Source organism: Grampus griseus (assembly GCF_964374135.1).
Source record: "Grampus griseus genome assembly, chromosome: 7".
NCBI classification, from domain to species: Eukaryota; Metazoa; Chordata; class Mammalia; order Artiodactyla; family Delphinidae; genus Grampus; species Grampus griseus.
This window is the reverse complement of record NC_139001.1, coordinates 80,916,839-80,936,011: the sequence shown is the minus strand read 5'-3', so window position 1 is coordinate 80,936,011 and position 19,173 is coordinate 80,916,839. Positions and strand designations below refer to the sequence as shown.

The 19,173-nt window shown below is 42.4% G+C and overlaps 1 protein-coding gene across 1 annotated transcript in view; it reads left to right on the top strand.

Moving 5' to 3' along the window:
• KIF5C (kinesin family member 5C) overlaps window positions 1–19,173 on the top strand; it is a gene marked incomplete at both ends in the record, with an annotated part of 148,851 nt that overhangs the window by 107,286 nt on the left and 22,392 nt on the right. Inside the window, 4 exons of the mRNA XM_082658878.1 lie at window positions 3,721–3,896; window positions 9,395–9,463; window positions 11,407–11,613; window positions 13,779–13,925. Coding sequence (XP_082515004.1) covers window positions 3,721–3,896; window positions 9,395–9,463; window positions 11,407–11,613; window positions 13,779–13,925 — 599 coding nt within the window. The remainder of the gene's footprint in view (window positions 1–3,720; window positions 3,897–9,394; window positions 9,464–11,406; window positions 11,614–13,778; window positions 13,926–19,173) is intronic.

Genomic DNA, 19,173 nt, shown 5'->3' with positions numbered 1-19,173 from the left:
AGGCGGAGTTTTCATTCTAAAGTAGCAGATGCTTTACAATATTATAAGCTCTTTCCTTATAAATCCTCAAGGGATAAATTAAGAGAAATTTGCTTTTCATGCAAAGGAGAATAAAAATAGAGGCTAATCTTCATTTGTGATCCTTTTCTTGTTCTCCTACCTCCAGATTTTAGGGCATTATTTCTCCAGGGTTTGTTTGCAGCTGTCTTCTGTGTTACAATCAGTTATTCCATAATCACCTCATGGGGGCTTCTCCGGAGACCCTATCCACTGCATTGCAGGGAATATTCTCCATTAATGCTGTGAGATTGCCATGGAGACAGATTGCCTAGTGTCAGGTCCTTCATAGTGCTGGGAATTTACAATCCCCAGACATGTCTGTGAGCTGGACAGTGTAGTTACCAGGGACGCTTCTGGAAGTCATTTGCTCGGTCCTTTGAAGGGCAGCGGTGTTTGGGAAAACCTGTTCTTGATTCCTCTCTGGGCAGGAGCTGTGCTCTCCCCCAGACACCCTCTGCTTTTGTTCCTGTGTGTTGCTGCTTTGTTCTTCTTGGCCTGAACGGCTGCTGCGAAAAATAATACTGGCTGCCTGACCTTTAGAATAAAAACTGGGATGGGCTCGCTGTTTAGATGTAGTTTTGTGGGGAACATGTTGATGCTTCGATTCAGAGACTTGTTCAAGGGAAACCAGAAAACCTGCTATAGGTTTCAAATATTGTTTTCACAATAATAAAAATAACCCAAGCTAGTGGGAAGCAGCGGCATAGCGCAGGGAGATCAGCTCAGTGCTTTGTGACCACCTAGAGGGGTGGGATAGGGAGGGTGGGAGGGAGACGCAAGAGGGAGGGGATATGGGGATATATGTGTACGTATAGCTGATTCACTTTGTTATGCAGCAGACGCTAACACAACACTGTAAAGCAATTATACTCCAATAAAGATGTTAAAAATAAATAAACCCTAAAGGCACTACTCGTATGGCTGTATTGTATTTTTGGGGGGAACTGAGCTCTAACTACCAAAGGTATCGTGAAGACCCCAGAAACACTAATCTCAGGATAAGTAAAATGATATTTTATCTGCAAAACTTAAAAAGTTGACAGTTCGTCAGGAAGAGGAGGGGATAAGAGATGGACTTTTGTGTTTTTTACATATACTAGTTTAATTAATCTTTAGAACAGTGCTGTGTTAAAGGCATTGTTATTTCTTCGCCTTTACAAAAAGCGAGAGGTTAATCAGGAAATGGCTTGATAGGTGGCTTACTGTCCCACTGACCATGTTTATGCGGTGTCTGTCGGTCACTTTCAGGTGCCTCAGAGCAGTGTTGGCTAGCTTGTTGAACCTCTCTAAACTGGGACAACTCTGGAACTTTGTAATGCTATAACTTCTCAGTGGAAGACGAAGGCAGCTTTAGGGGTAGTCAAGCCTGTGACTTTTGGTTAGAGCAGGTCACCCACTGCTAGGTTATGGGATTCATCCCTGACTCCTGCCCACCCAGACAAACGGAAATACACACTGGGCAACTCCTTAGCTCACCCCAACCTCACTGCCTCTGTGGCCATTTGGAACCAAAGAATGCAGGGAGTATGTCCTTTTCAGATGTTTTTGTATCTTACCTCTGGACTTGGGCTGAACTGGCCTGTGGACAATATGACTATATTCTGGCTGGTTTCTGGTCTAGTGCAGTTAAGAGTTTCATCTTCGATATGCTTTAGCTGGAAGATCAATTCATACTGCCCTGGATTGCCCTGTTCACAAATTTCGGAAGCTAGGATTGAAAAATTAGAGAGAGAGAGAGTCATGATCCGAGTGGGGGAAGGACATTTACCAAAGTGTTAGTGGTGAAATTCTCTAGAGAAGGAACAGAGTTGGGAGGTGGAGGAGAAGGAGGGCGAAAGTTTTAGTATATACTCTATGGTTAAAAAAAGATATTTACATATATATTTTTATAATTTTATATATATATATATATAATGTTTTGAAGCACACACACACAAATCCTTAGGAACTAGAACACGGCACTGCTTTTATAGCCCATGGACATAGCAGGCTCTAGATCATATAGATCCTTTCATTGGATGAAATCCGGTCTGCACACTAAGGTTGTTGATGATGCTTCAAACCAGGAATTGGAACTGAATGAAATAATGATTTGGTTCCGATTCAACTCAAAGGCGACTCAGATATTCTGGTTTTGTTTCAGGTCAATAATTTTAGAAAAAAGCTTAGGTACAGTGCAGTGTAGTTGAGCTTCAGAAGAAAAAAAAGGTTGGCTCAGTTTTGTATTCAGCACAGTAATCATTTATTCCAGGCTTTGCTTCAAGTTGCTGCTTCCAATGGAACTGTGATGCTGAGGTGAGATCATTGAGCGTTAATTTTATTTGACGTGGAGGCCTGTGGTACCGTTTGTGATTATCAAGTGAGATAATGGAGTCTTAAGCAGCAAAGCTAACCATCACAGTGCTTTGTTTATATTGAGATAAACGTACGCAGTCAGTGTTCAGGTGGGTTTCTTGAGACTTGATATGTACTGTTCATGAAGCCATGGATTAGTTCAGTTCTTCTCTCCTTTGTTTTGGGGTGTCTTTTTTTTTTTTTTTTTTTCCTGTGAGAAATTCCCTCTGGCTCAGGACAGTTTTCCTGGGGAATTTCCACAGAACGCATTTTACGGGCTGAGAACTGGGTGAGGTTTGGAATGTTGCAGACACTCACTGATTGTAGCAAACTGAGTGTGAAACTGATGGTAAACATTGTGATGGAAAAGTATGTTTGGTTTTGGTTTGCTTTCCAAGAAGATATTTAAAAGACACAGTTGAGCCACATGGTTTTCATAGACTCCTTTTTATGCAGTCTGCCTTTGCAAGGTGGTTTTCTTGTTGAGGATAGCCGTTGACCAGCTTGAGAACTTCACCTTTTCCCTCAATTTGCGTGGTCACGTTTGGTACTACTTCCTTCGAAGGCCCCATAAATGCTCCTCTGCAGACCGAGAAGCGGTATGCAGAGTGTCTGCATGATATTCTAGATGGGCTGCTTTTTCTTTCCTGGGATTACCTGATATCACAAGAAATGATTCTATTTGAACTCTCCAGTTGAGACAATTAATTCTGACTTCCTGGGGGAGAGAGTGGTAGTGGGACGTGTGTTGGTGCGATGTCAGTCAGAGTTCCCGGGTCCGGGGCTACCCTGACTTCCTGTTTCAGAGTGAGAGATTCTCAGAGTCTGAGGATTGGGGCCCTATGGTGTTCTATTAACAATGGCGAATTTGTTCCTTGATTTGGCTCTTTCTATTAATGAAACAGTAACCTAATTAATTGTAATTAGGATGCCTCAGAGGTCTGTTTCCCTTTGAATCAATCGCTAGAGAGAATATGAGTCTAGTAAAGCCCTAGCATATTCCTCAACAAAGAAAATTGTATGCAAAATTTCTGGGTATCGCTGCAAAGTTGGAGAGCTTGTGTGGTTGATGGAACCAGTTTACTTCAGTGATGCATCATGGGGGAGGGAGTGTTACATAGTCTCCTTCTTCCTTAGACCCATTTTGGTCAATTCACTGCGACCTTTCTTGTCAAATAGAAAGAACACAAGCTATAACTCTATGCAACAGCTCCTTATTCTGTCCTCTGTGTCTTTTTCACGGGAGTGACTATTTTTGGACCTCTTCCTGGAGGGCTGCACGCTGAATTTCTTCAATCCCTAACTCCTCTCGGCTGTGCTTTGCAGGAGAAGCTGTGCCTGAGGATGAACAGATCAGTGCTAAGGACCAGAAGTCCCTGGAGCCCTGTGATAACACCCCCGTCATAGACAACATTGTTCCTGTGGTTGCTGGCATCTCTGCAGAGGAGAAGGAGAAGTATGATGAGGAGATCTCCAGTCTCTACCGACAACTGGATGATAAGGTCTGTAGTCAGAGATTATAGACCTCACACTGGTACAAAAACTAAAAGCAGCAGGTCCTAGATTTATTGGCTGGAAGCAGCTCAAGCCCCCCAGAACTGATGTAGGGCTGCAGACTGATGTTTGTGCCCGTCTTCCTAGTATTTACCCTAGCTCTTCATTGGGCAGACTCAGGGAATTGGATTCATGTGGAATGGAAACTTGATCGGAAGAGTGGAGTGTTGACCTGGGTAGACAGAGTCTTCACCTCTAGAAATTGGATGGGGCCTCATCACTGCATGAGAGTGGAGGCTGCGTGATCTTTCTTGAATTGTCCCTTGTTTTCTTCTCTGGGCCTGTCCATCACCTCTTGGAAATTCCAGCAGTGTCCCAGCTATAGGGGCAAAGGTCGTAGCTCCCAAAACTCAGGTGTGTACTTTAATTATGTAGCTCTAAGACCCTGGAATGAGGAGCCAGTAGTAGCAGCATCAGGAAGGCTGTTTTCAGGGGCATCCTCTTGAACGAAGTAGTTTGGACATGCTGGAATGTCTAATTTCATGGCAAACTTTTGGGACTCAAAGAACCATGTCAGTGCACAAACTGGAATAAAGGAAAAGAGATCTTGGAGAACACTGTATCATTCATTCCCAAAGAAGGTCGGGTTAGGAATCCCAGAGGCAAAGGAAATTAAATTGATGTTTCACGTGATCTTGGCGTATTGCCCTTGGAATATCTAAATCCTTTCAGTGCATTTCATCAAGGTTGCCGATATTTTTAGTCTGATTTAATCTTTTCTGCGGTGGTTCAGCTCAGAGTGCTCGGGGACACCTCTGGCTTGGATGAAACATCTTTGTTATGTTAACGTTGTCATTAATCTTACAGGCCTGTCTCTTCTGAGTAAAGCTCAGAGTCTGGTATCACCTTCACGAGGGAAATGTAACTGGTTGCCATAAGGAAGCTGGTTCTCTTTGTGCTTACGACTCTGGGGGTTTGCATTATAACTGCCGTGTTAAACTGGGGTCACCCTACCCTTTGGGTAACATTTAATAAGATATTCACACCGTGAGAGCTGGGTTAATTACTCTTTAGGCACTAGACATGGTTACCCTTCCATTTCTACCCAGGTGTTTTATGTAAAACCTCAAACAAAGTGAGAGAAAAGGGAGATCAGTAAGTGAATAGTGTCTGTGGATTTCTCGATTTCGCCAAAGAAATGCTATTGTTTAATAGCATTTAGAATTGATGGTTCATTTTTAGTCTCCCCAAAGAATCCTGGATGCGGGGTGATAACCTGATTCCGCTCTCTAGTCTCTATGAATAGAAGCCCGCAGTGATTGGAATTGGGAACTTTACCTTGGCAGCGTGAGGATTTCTCTTTGCTCTGAGGGAGACTTCAGAGTCTCGACTCCAGCTCCTGAAGTGTAGGAAATGCCAGGCCTTGGCAGTTCTCAGTTGGTAGCTGGCAGAGCTGACCCTAGAGCCTCTGCCTCCTAATGACCAACCTAGGACATTTTCTGTTATATCATTTTCCTTTAGCGTGTGTTTTGAAAACCCTGTTAAGCACACATTTTGAGATTAGCATGTGTGGTCCATCACAGGGTGATGCTGAGAGATCTGGGAGAGGACTGAGCCCCAGAGCCTCAGCCTGGGGAGGGGGGCACCAAAGCTAGTGGTTTGACCTTCATATCTCTACCCATGGATGGCCTGATTATGACTTGTCAGCTGTCATTCTTATTTGTCCTCCTCTTAAAGGTTCTAGGAGCTATTTCATGCTTCTGATGAGGTAGGTGGTGTGATACTTTTGAGAATGCATGGGTCGGGACAGGGCACCTTCATAGATTATTAGTGGCAGGGCTGAAAGTATCTAAGTCTAGATGAAAGGCTAGCCCAGGGTGGTTAGATGACTTACATCACCTGTAGGTGGCAGAGCTGCAGTGAGATTACACATCTTCTGACTCCCAGTCCGGTGCTCATCCCATTTTGGCCTTAGCCCTTGAAATGAGGAACTTTTCAGCCCTAATGAATTTGTCTAGAATGCGGTGGGAGAAAGACTATGCGGTCTCCTCCCTGCTGCCCCCTCTGTCCCTCTGTGCTGCCCCTCCAGGGATCTAAGGACAGGTGCTCTTCCAGGGCAGTTCTGTGTGATGGAAAAACATGCACTTTATTATTATTTTTTAATACTTAATTTTTTTTATGGAAGTATAGCTGATTTCCAGTGTAGTGCCAATCTCTGCTTACAGCAAAGTGACTCAGTTATACACATATAGACATTCTTTTTTTATATCCTTTTCCATTATGGTTTATCACAGGATATTGAATATAGTTCCCTGTGCTATACAGGAGGACCTTGTTGTTTATCCATCCTATATATAATAGTTTACATCTGCTAATCTCAAACTTCCAGTCCTTCCCCCACCCCCGCCTTGGTAACCACAAGTCTGTTCTCTATGTCTGTGAGTCTATTTCTGTTTTGTAGATAGGTTTATCTGTGCCATATTTTAGATTCCACATACAAGTGATATCATGTGGTATTTGTCTTTCTCTTTCTGACTTACTTCACTTAGTGTGATAATCTCTAGGTGCATCCACATTGCTGCAAATGGCATTATTTCATTCCTTTTATGGCTGAGTAGTATTCCACTGCATATATACGTACCACATCTTCTTTATCCATTCATCTGTCGATGGACATTTAGGTTGTTTCCAAAAAGCACGTACTTTAGAGTCAGACCTGTGCGTTAACAATGCTGAGGTGACCTGGGCCGATGACCCACCTGCTGAAGATGTTTTTCTCATCTGCAACATGGAGTTCGCATCTGTTACTTTAAAAGGTTTCGTTGGGGAGTAAAAGTTTCTAAGACATAGCAGATGCTCAATAAATATTGGTTTCTTTCTTTCTTTTCTGTCTCCTCCCTTTGTTTGCTTAAGGGAGAAGCCACATTATATATGGTGTCAGAGGGGTGGTGGTGCAGAGGTGGGCCGAAAGCAGAGGTGTAAGATAGGCAGCTCAGCACTGCCACTGTCTCTCTTATTTCCCATCACCTCTCCAGAGCTTCTGTACTGTTGGAGTTGTAAGAGAGGAATTAAGTGGAAGTAGAAGTAGAAGTTGAACCTCATTTCACTGATTACCATTGCAACAAAAACATCTTTATAATTAAAGGTGACCAGTGACCTGTTGACGGCTCCCTTATTTTATTTCAAATACCAGAATATTTTTTGAAAGGTGCCTGGAAAACCATTATATCCATAGACAGATCTTAACAGTTGGCATCAGAGTGAGCCTGTGTAAACATGTTCTAAGAGATGCACTTGAATGTATAGATATAGACTGCACAGCACATCTTACTCTGAAAGTTTTGAAAATTAAAAAAGAGTCACAGTAGACTGTGCTAATTCCTTAGAGAAGTTTCCTTAAGAAAGGGTAAGTGTAGTTTTGGAAATGTCTCTGATGTAAGTGATTCGTGTCCTTATAATGTAATCCTTGTTCTTCATCCTTCCCAGATGGGCTAAGGGCCCTTAGATTCTCACGGTACCTCAAAAATCACTGCATCGCAGCCCTTCACCTGTCAGGAGCAAGCCTGCGTCTCAGGCTTTGGAATGAACACAGTATAAGAACAAAACACCTGCACTACTGTTTTGCTTCTCTTGTGATTTATATCACTTGTAGCTGTTGCTCATACGTCCCAGGGGAAGAGATGGTAGCTCCCCCATGTTAAACTTCTTGAGTCTTCCATGTTAAGATGTTTAATATTTATGTGCGGAGGGACATAAGCACAAAATCGTTCCTGGTAAATGGCATTCTAAGTTTATAAAGTAGAAGAGAAAATATGCCCAACATATAGTCTTCTCACTGTGGAAGTACCATTTTGGGGGGGAGGTTTCACTCTGATATAACTTCCCTAATTCTCCTGCCAGAAATCTGACTTGAAGTATTTTTTAGAAGCATTAAAGAATTTTAAATTGTAAAACAATTTTCAAAACTTCAGAGTAAGATGTGCTGTGCGGTCTATATCTGTACATTCAAGTGCATCTCTTAGAACATGTTTACACGGGCTTGATGCTAGCTGGTAAGATCTAGTCCGTGGATAATAGGTTTCCGAGCACTTTTCGGAAAATATTCTGGTATTTGAATTTTCTTATATATAAAATCGGTGAGTTGGTGTAAAAAGTTCAGTAGAAACAGGATCTCCCTGAGCAGAGAAGTAAGCCCCAAAGATGTTCTACACAAAGGAAAAGGAGATGCAGATCTCATAATATTGGTGTTAGCATTTTCTTGCTCCATGAAAAGCATCAAGTTGTGATTTAATCGATTTTTACATTTAATCTGATTTAAACGGATGCACAGACACGACCAAACAGGCAGGAAGATATCCCGTGGGAAACTGAGGTTCTGCCACCTAGGCCCTTGAGTTTACCCTCTTCCCTCCCCGCCCCTGGAAAAGGCAGAAAGCACAGTGCAGGTTTCTTATGGGCTGCACGTGGAAGCACCTGGGCAGCTCCTGGCACAAGGATGGACACAGCAGCACTGAACTGGATCTGACTCTGCTTGGGGTTTAGACCCCAGAAGCGTCACCACAGAGGATTTCCTCCTGTTCCTAAGGGAGAGGCACATGTGAAGCCAAGCTGTCTTTCTTCACAGGCTGTGCTTCACAATTTCGTTTGAACTCATGAAAATCTTTGTAACCAAGACCGAGTCTCGTGCGGTTAGGCCTGCTGGGTGCCTGCTGCTTTCCACACTGGGTGGAGCACGTCTAAGGAGGGGAGAGGCAGAGGTGCCTGCACGGGGCCACGAGAGGCCGCAGTTCTGGCTTTTGTGGCAGCAACACCTAGTGGCAGAAGTTGAGAGTGAGAAGAGTGAACTTGCCTGTGGGGAGATCCTTTCCCACTTCCATGACAGGCCAGAAAGGAAGCAATCACGTTTCTGCACACCAGCTTCCTTGAGGTTTTTTCAGACTGGTAAGAAAATTAGCTCCTAATCAAAGGGAGCTCTGTAATGCCAAAGAGTAATTCTCTAGTAAATGTTTTCCAGTTTCTCCACGTAAGAGGTTTGAAGTGGAAATACTGGTCTCTTCTACCTATCAGATGGCAGTGTTCCCGGTCACAGATGTGTTTAACAAGATTTGGGACATGTATGTATTACAGTGCAGGTGGTTAGAAATTCACTCCCTTATTTTCTGAGCTAGGAGTTCACTGTTAACATCTTTAAGCTGGAGGGATAGCTCCAAAGTTCCTTTCGGTTCCCAAGCCCTTCATCGCCGATTTCTGGATGAGCAGGAATTGAGTTGAATGTGTAGGATATTGTATTTCCCAGAATATCCAGATGTTTCGTTGGCTGAGCAAGGTGGGCAAAGTGGTATTTTAACCAATCTCTCTTCTGCGGGGAAGCACCACACCATTTCCTTCATCTTATCAGCCAGCTTATAGCTGGCATCCTGGTATCCAACGGTCATCCGTCGAGAAACCAGGATAGCAAAAATGACATAACCAACCACAAAAAATTAAATATGGTATTTCGTTTCAGGATGATGAAATTAACCAGCAGAGCCAGCTGGCTGAAAAGCTAAAGCAACAGATGTTGGATCAGGATGAGGTAAAGAATGCAATAAAAAAATTTTTTTACACAGTTCTTTTATGACTCTGTTGTTGATGTATGTTCCAGAAATTTAACTCGCAAAGTGTTTTTTTAAAATCACTGCATCATGTGAAAATTTCTTGGAAGATTTCCTTTCAGTGCCTGCTGAAAGCTGATTTTAGGGGAATTTAGAAAATAAATGTGACTTCCTAGAACTCTAGGGTTTTGAGAGCGCATAGCTGGCTGCTACACAGTCTATGAAGGGCAGAAATAGAGGAGCTTGGAGGTCGGGCAAGGATGATCCTGCTTCCTCATACTCAGGGCCCAGCGCTCCTGGTTTGTGCCACTTCTGCCTTTCTTCGGCTTTGCAAATCAGACAGCTCAGGTCTTTGATATGCACCACGTTCTTGTGCTGTCTTGTAGGAAAAAAAATAGCCCCAAAACAAAAGTAGAAGGTAGAGGAGAGGAAAGCAAAGAAGATAGGGGTCCAAGTGCTGCGTTAGAATATATGTGATACGGTAACGAGGAGGGAAATTTTTTTCAGTCTCTTCCTGGATGGCATTCAATTCTCCAGTAAATGTCTCTATTGTATTGTGTTTTGCCAAGCACTTTACAAATAGGAACCTAAGCAAAGAACAGATAGCCAATCTATCAAACACAGATGATTCGTAATTCTCTTACTGAGGACATCTAAGTATGTTTTCTCTTTTGTGCTTTAGGGTGCTTTCTGCTTTGTTGCTAAAATGCTGTGAGTTGGATCATATGATGCCATTATAGCAAGTGGCTTAAGTTCATGGCCCCAGTCCCAGCCCTCTCGTAGACATAACTCTCTCTCTAACGATCTTTTTCTCTTCCTCTTTGTTATCCTTCATCTCTCCAGGACAATGATTATGCCCTCTGCCCAAACACTTCCCTTGGCAGGAACCATATTTAACTGATTCCGCTTTTAACTAGAGTCTTCATTTGCTTTGTGTTTCCTGCCATCTTCCTCCCATTCTGTTACTTTTCATCCCTAACTTGGTACAACTGCCTGCGATAACCTTTCCTTTTTGTTACAGTTAAAACTCTTAATATTTTTTTTCTCTACTATCAAGACAATATCTGTTCATTACAGGAAAATCAGAAAATACAGTAAGCACAAAAATAATGAAAGTATCCATAAGCTCAGTCATTCACTTTTAACTAGTGTTAATGTTTGGGGTATATTCTTCTATAATCCATGATGAATATTAAGAAAAATTAGTGACTGCCCTTTTATACTGTTTTGGTTGACTCTAAAATCGACCTGTTTACAATGTGAAATAATGATAATAGTAAAAAGCCATGTAAGTATTATTATAGTCCTTGGAAATTATTCCTCCTCGTCCTCTGTTCAACTTGTGGAATAGCCAGCCAGCTACAAAGTGTGGTGATTTATTTATATTTTTTTTTTTGCGGTACGCGGGCCTCTCACTGCTGTGGCCTCTCCCGTTGTGGAGCACAGGCTCCGGACGCGCAGGCTCAGCGGCCATGGCTCACAGGCCCAGCCGCTCCCGGGATCTTCCCGGACCGGGGCACGAACCCGTGTTCCCTGCATCGGCAGGCGGACTCTCAACCACTGTGCCACCAGGGAAGCCCTGTGTTTTTGTTTTTTGTGTTTTGTGTGTGTGTGTGTGTGTGTGTGTGTGTGTGTGTGTGTGGTGATTTTTGATGTGTAATCAATTCTTGGAGTTAAGCCTATGTAGCTTTAAATAAGAAAGAAAGAAAGAAAAATTAGAAAGAAAGAGAAACAGATTTTCAAAACAATATGCTATTTTTTCATTTAGCATCTGGATATATAGTAGCATTTCTAGTTATCCTGAGCTTTTCAACTTATTTTCTTTTATCTGTTTTTTTAAAAAATTACTTTATTTTGGATAGAGCACAGAGTATAAACTCTTGAACGTTCGATTCACCAGTTCCATGCCATCTAATTTCCCCAGCTTTTAGCTTCTACAAGAAGAGACTATGAGAAGATTCAGGAGGAGCTGACACGTCTCCAGATTGAAAATGAGGCAGCCAAAGATGAGGTGAAAGAAGTTCTCCAGGCCTTGGAGGAGCTGGCTGTCAATTACGACCAGAAGTCACAGGAAGTGGAGGACAAGACCAGGGCCAATGAGCAGCTGACAGATGAGCTGGCCCAGAAAACGGTTGGAGCATTTGTGTGTAGGGGGCAGGACTTCCTCAGCAGCCAATCGTGTACTTATATTAATGTTTGCTGACAGACACTGTGTATAGCAAGGCAGTTGGCTGAGTGGTTTTTCAGTGTTAGGCATAGATGCATTCTTTGAAATCCTCCAATTATTGAAATACTTTGTGTAAGTGACTTGTCCATTTCCCCCGGAACTGCATGTCAGAACTGTTTTATATCTAGGGGATTTGTAACACCAGCAGGGACGCCTTGTAGGATAGTCAAGAGAGCACAGACTTTGGAGCCAGAAAAACCCTAGCTAAAACTTTGACTTTACAACTATTAGGCCTTAGTCGAGACATTTAAACTTGAGTATACATTTCCTTATCTGTAAAAATGGCGATAATAACATGTTCCTTTCAGGGCGTGAGAATTAGTGACAGTTTCCATAAACCACTTAGCACGGGCCTGTGCATATGCTACAATCTTAGCAAATAAGTCTCAAAATATTATATTAACAGGGGAGAGTGGCTGACCTGTGGAAGGTCTGGATTTCACTCTCCTTGTTTACACCCTCCTGAATGCAGTCCCTTCCTTCCCCAGAGCTTCTCATCCTCGCCTAGGACCGAGCTGTCCTGGTTTGTCTGTTGTCCTTTTCAGCCAGTGTTTCAGTCTTCACGTTTCCTAATTTTCAGACTCTCCCAGCGAAAGATGCTGCAGGTTCTGCTCAGTGAGCTAGTGGCAGAGGGCCAGTGAACATTTGGTGAGGTGGCTGGTGGTGGGATGTGTCCATTTTGTCTTTTTCTACTTGGAAGATGGGTGGTGGGAAGCCGAGTGGCTGTAACTGGCTGCCCTTGGCACTTTGGCCTGGTGGCCTGGTGTCATGGGATTGTGCCCAGCCTGCTTTGTGGAAAACAGCCAGTCCTCCCAGGCAAGGGGAAGTAGCAGATGGTGCAGGAAAGCTCTGATCTGCTGACCGTAGAGCTGATAGAAAATGCTCCTTACTCCATACATTCAGCTGCACGAAGGAAGGCTTTTTAATGTTTCCCAAGATGGGAACTACTGCTTCTGTGGATTTTAAAAACAAAATGAAAGAAGCAGTGGCAATGCCAAAATAAAAACAAGAACCAGAGAAACAAAGCAGAAGTCACGTAGGAAAGGAGGAGACTTAGATTTTCTCTGCTTATGGTTTTCTGTCAGATTCTTTAACTAGTCCTTGGTACTAGTTGTTTCCCAAAACAATGAAATGTTTTCCATGATACAGGTTTTATTTTCTGTCAAACCAAAGTACTGCTAGACTGGTTTAGAGTGCTATTTTTAGTCATATCATTAAAAGTCCTCTAGTAAAAATGCTCTAGTAAAAATAGCTGCATATGGAAGAATTACATGAATGTCTTTGCATTAACCTCTACAACTCCATAATTTAGGGAAATTATTTTCTTTGTTGGCTGAGTTAGTAACCAAGACACCAAAAGACGGCTGTTCTGTCGGTGTTGAGAGTTTGTTAATTAAAAATATGTACATTTGGGTAACATACATGAAGGATGGGAAAGGTGGATTTGTTCGTGTTTGGCAGTAAAATGGAGCGTCTGCTATATATTAAGAAGCCGTCTCCAGTTGAACCAGACCAATTTTGAAACGAGGTGAAGTGTTCAATTCAGCTTCACCGCGAAGATTAAAAGACTTTTTCTAGGTTGTTTTCGAGACTCACTAATGTCCCTTTGGGCCTCCCAGACCCATCTGTTTTGAAGCCAGATGGGAATTTGGAAGTGGTCCCAGGGAGCAGGTTTTGTTTGGAAGTGGAGGTGGGGATGCTTGCAGGTATGTTTAGACCCTGGAGAATGTGGACTGAAACAGAACATTTGGTAGGTAGGACGATATGATTACACAGAATAAACGTAAGGATTCCTTTTGGGCTTTATTTATTTTTAATAACTTATTTAATAACTGACCTGGAAGTTGTTGTCTGATATGCAGACAAATGACATATCAGGCCAAGACAAATTCCTTTTCTTATCAGAGAATGCAGTGCTATACTATAGTCTGGATGAAAAGGGCTCTTGTGTTGAAATCACATGAAGTGATAAAAGAACGCTATCCTACATTCTGTTGTTATTCTTTGCAATGCCATGTGTGTGAAATTGATGAGTGACCCTTTTCATTTGTTGTTAAAATGTTTTGCAGACGACATTGACAACCACACAAAGAGAGCTGAGCCAGCTGCAGGAGCTTAGCAATCACCAGAAAAAGAGGGCTACCGAGATCCTGAATTTGCTGCTGAAGGATCTGGGGGAGATAGGAGGAATTATTGGCACCAATGATGTGAAGACTGTAAGCTAGCCTTTCTTGTATCCTCTCTACCTGCTCTTATAATGGCACGATTCTAAGCAAGCAGAGGCTGTGTTTTATTCTCCTGAGTATCCAGTGCTTAGCACAGTGTTTTGCATCTGCTACGCGCTTGATAATATTTGAATGAACGAACGAAGGGCTGATTGAATGACTAAGCAAATGATTGGTTAAGGAGGAGAGAAACATTTACCTTTCAATTATAGGAAATGTCCTCGAATCTTGGTTGGCCTTATGTAAGTTGGCTTATTCCTCAAAGTTGCATACCAGTGTCACAGAGGTTTGGGACTGGATACGTTAAGCAAAAGTTCTACCCTCAGAAACGTTTCTCCTTTTCTATGAGAATCCAACAGAGTGAAAATCGCCAACCAATCAGTATGAATTAGGAGAGCTTTCAGCTGGAAGTAATAGGATTCTAACAGTGGCTTAAAAAAATAAAGCCATATTTAATTATTCACAATATGAGAAGTCTAGAATCTTGTTATTTCAGGTTGTGATCTGCATTCACCTGGGAACTCGTTTGAGCTATAGACTCTCAGGCCCACCTCAGACCTACTGAATTAGAATTTTCATTTTAACAAGATTCCCCAGGTCATTCTTATGCTTCTTGAAGTTTTAGAAGCAAAATTTGGTTTGTTGCAGTATCTCAACAATGTCGGGCATCCAGGCCTTTTCTTTATTTTGTTTCTGCTTTCCTCAGCCTATTGCCTTTGCACATCTATAGATTTTTATCTCAAGGTAGCAAGATAGCTTCTATAGCACCAATCATCCCATCCCCACACAACCACATCCAAGGCAGGATGGGCTGCAAAGGCAGCCAGCTTTCATCCAGGAGGGAACTATAATCCTAGAAATCCCAATAGACATCCCCTTATACATTATAAAGGCCGGAATTGGGTCACATGGTCACCTCAAACTTCAAGGGAAACTGGGAAAGCAAAGAGAAATAGTATTACTATAATGGGCTTAAACTAACCATGATTAACCCCTTGGGTGGTGCAGCTTGGTGTAGCAAGGATGTAAGGGAGATGGGGAGAAAGAGGGTGGTGTAACGTTGTCTGTGAGTTAGGAATAGAGAGAAAAGAGAATAAACGATGTTATCATCTGAGAACAATTAACAATTTGCCACAATATAGAGGACGTTGGAAAATAAGAAAGTGACATTGAACAAAATAGCTTGATTGAGGTATAATTGACGGAAAGTAAGCTGCACATATTTAAAGTATACAGTTTGAGAAGTTTTGACATATGTATACACTCATGAAACCATCCCCACAATAAGATAATGAGCATGTCTGCCACCTCCAGAAGTGTGTAGGGCTATTTCTGGTCTCTCTAGTCTATTTCAGTGATCTAATCTTTATGCTGTACCACACTGTTTTGATTACCATAGCTTTATATGCACTCAGCGCCTTCTGGGGAGTATCCATTGATTAAACGTGTGTGGATTTTATCCAGCCAGGGAATAGTGTTATAGTATTCAGCTTCATCACAGGTCCCTAAAACCAAATTCTTAGAGTTTAGCCCTTCAGCCTTTAAAAGGCCAAATTCTATGTCAGTCTGCTCTGTGGAAACACTCAGGTTTTGAGTTGAGTTTGTTAAATACTAGAGAAGGCTCCCCAAATTACTTTCGTTTATTGACATTTCTGGGAAACATTGAAAGTTCTCCTTCGATGGTATAACAGATCTAGGTTTAGAGTATATGGCTTCTTGTAAACCCAGTCATTCTTTCATGGAACCTGTATTGTAACTGAATATTTCATGAATCTTTGCAAATGAATCTAATTTTAGCGTAGAATTCTTAGGTACTGTAAGATTAATCCTTTCCAGTTTAGTGATTTTGTATTTGAGGATTTATTTTTAGAAGCATATATTGGTGTTGAGCTATAAACTTCTGAGGTTGGGGTGATTAAATGGCCCTTGCAATGTGAAGGTACAGTTGATTTATGGGAAGTTGGCGCCTGCTGCTGATAATGATAAAGGAAGATATTTTTATGCTAAGTTCTAAAATAGAGCTGATGAAAAATGCTAATGAAATCAAGGAGTGTCCGGGTGCTTTGGAATTTAAAAAAAAAAGAGTCCTTACCTTTGGGATATGAAGTATGATGGAGATTATTTTTTAAATACTTTCAATGTTTTTAAGTTATTTTTGGATTCCAGAAATCGGATGCCCTAGTTAATTTCATTGGTAACTAAGTTCATTGATAACTTTCACTTATATAGCATCATATTCTTAATTGTTCTGGTTTTCTTTCTTACAATTATGATTTAATCATTAGGGCAATGAGAGCTAAAGGGGAGGAATTATGTGACTTTGGGCAAGTTACTTTACTTCTCTCGGTTTCATTTTCCTAATTTGTAAAATGACAAGATGAGGGGCTTCCCTGGTGGTGCAGTGGTTAAGAATCTGCCTGCCAATGCAAGGGACACGGGTTCAAGCCCTAGTCCGAGAAGATCCCACATGCTGTGGAGCAACTAAGTCTGTGTGCCACAACTTCTGAGCCTGTGCTCAAGAGCCCACAAGCCACAACTACTGAGCCCACGTGCCACAACTACTGAAGCCTGCGCGCCTAGAGCCCGTGCTCTGCAACAAGAGAAGCCACGACAATGAGAAGCCTGCGTACCGCAACGAAGTGTAGCCCGTGCACAGCAACGAAGACCCAACGCAGCCAAAAATAAAAACAAACAAATAAATAAGTAAAATTAAAAAAAAAAAAGGCAAGATGAGTCCAGATTATCTTGAAGGTTGTCAGCTCAGGAATTGCATGAGTTATGTGTATATTTCTTAGATCTATCATTGTGGGTACAGATACTTTTCTTACTGATTATGAGTATTCAGCTGATATAATTCTTTTGATCTAAAAAACGAGATCAAGGAAATCTTTTTCGGTGATCTTGTATTTTTATTCCTAACATGTTGTTCGGTCCCCACAAGGTCCCTCCTAATAGTGCTCTGGGGTGAGAAGGAAAGATAGGTGTTGGAGTCTCCCTCAGTCCTCAGTTCCAGGATATGACGGGCCTAAACAGCAAGGAAACAGAAGAACCCATATTTCTCCAGCTCAATCACATCTGGAAACATTTTCAGAGCCCAGGCAATACTTTAAGTCAACAAAACAAGATGAGAGCAGCTGATGACAAGATGAGCCTAGTGTTGACTTTATTCAGGTTTATTAGCGAGCCTCCCCTTCCTTTCATGTTCCGATGTCACCGGTCTTTCTTTAAAACGAAGATTTCCAGATTCCTAGCCACAGGCAGAATAGCAGGTTGAGGTAGAGTGAACGAGATGGATTGGATTAGCTGCCTAATTTTCTTTCGACCTCAGGTCTGGCTGAGGTGGAGGTGAAGAAGTTCAAGCAGGTGACACAGACCCTGGGCCCCAGCTCCATCAGGGACCTGACTATGGGTGGACCAGAGACGCAGATAAAACTGCTCCAGATCCTGGGTCTGAAGTCAGTCTTCATCACCGACAGCTCCCTTTCCACCAACTTCTTCAACACAGCCTGGGCTCTGCTGGGGCTGGGGTCTGAGGTCCAGTCCCCAGCCAGAAGGGTGACTGGGGTCCCCACCCCCAGGACAGCTTGCTTCTTCAGTCCCCTCTTGCCCCTCAAGCTCTTGGAAGCAACTGTATCATACCTTAGCTCTGTACTAAACTTATAAATAAACCTGACGATTCTGAGCACTTTTTTTTTAAAAGGATTTTTTAAAGGTCTTAGAATGTGAACAGTCACCTCACTCACCTTTTACTTGACCTAGAAATGGCACCTTGCTCAGCTGCTCCGTGCTCTAGAGTCATGGGGTGGGCGTGGGGGTGACTCCTTCCATACAGGCAAGATGGAAGGAGAGGCAGCCTCTTCTGCTGGATTAGTCGTCCATACTGGATCGCACAGTCCAGTACGTACAGTGGAGTCATTGTCAGACCCAGGGGAGAGTTATGAAATAATAGCGCAGCAGCAAACTCTGATTCTTCTTTTCGAAATAACAGTATCTACTGGAATTACTGAAAACTCTGAACTAAACATGACTAAATATATGAACTCATAAGTGGTAGGAAACCTTACAGTTAAAACCATTTGTTTGGAGTATTGTTTTTTTCCATCAGGTGTGGATTCAAAATCTCCTTTTAGACCTCCTAGGACAAGTGTAGGCTTCAGAAGTTATGGTTCTGGTTTGGGGCAAGAAATATCCAGCTCTCACTTTGGAGGGAGCCCATTATTGTACATTTTTTTCACTCTTGCCCGATTCACATGGCACCTGGGCATAGCATACAAAGTGTCCTCATCTAAGGAGAGCCTTAGAGGAGGAGGTGTTTGTTCCCTTCTCATGATGCTCTACCTCTTGGTTCAGCAATGTTTTCCCACCAGGAGATGGTGTAGGTTGTGAATTCCACCTGAAAGAGATGGATGTCCCCGTACCTTTATACAGAAAGACAATAAGCAGGCACACCTGGTCAGGCTAAAGAATGAGCTTCTCATCTCTGTTCCACGTTGGACCAGTCACAAAGGCAGAAGGACAAAACTGAACTTAAAGATGGAGGGATTTTCTCACCCGTTACCTCCATAGTATTGGATTATAAAAGGAATGTAATGAGGAGTGGTGTTGCTAGGCAAATCGTTGACAGTCAGAAATGTAACTAACTGATTAGCGAGAACCTCCACCAAAGTAAGATGGAGTCAGATATCGATGCTCGTGGATTTTCTTGCTGTTAACATAGATTCTGCATTGTGTTGACGGACACTGGAGTCATTTAACAAATACTGTTGTGGAATTTTTAGGGGAAGGTTGACACCAAATTACAGGCACTCAGCACTGTCTAGCGTATTTCCTATCTGCTACCAATTTTCCGGTTGATACACGATTCCATATTCCTAGCTCTTAAATGTTTACTGAAAAAATAGTCATACGATGAGTTAATGACGGCAATAATGACAAAAGTGGGCAACGAACTGTGGAACATCAAAAAACCATAGTTGGAATCATTGTCTTAGAAGCAACTGAAGCCTCTGTTCACGGGCTGGGTACTGGACAGGGCTCTTGTTTTCTCCTGAGGTGCTAGGATGCCCTCTGGTGGTTAAACAAAATATTCACACAGTTGCTTTGCTCCTGTGGTCAGTTGCCCTTCAAGACCATCTCTGCTTCTCAGCAAATGGGTTTTTATCCCAAGTAGCTTGCTGCAGTGTTTGTTTCCAGTAGAACTCTGAAAATTAGACAACAAACATGAGATGGTACAGGAATG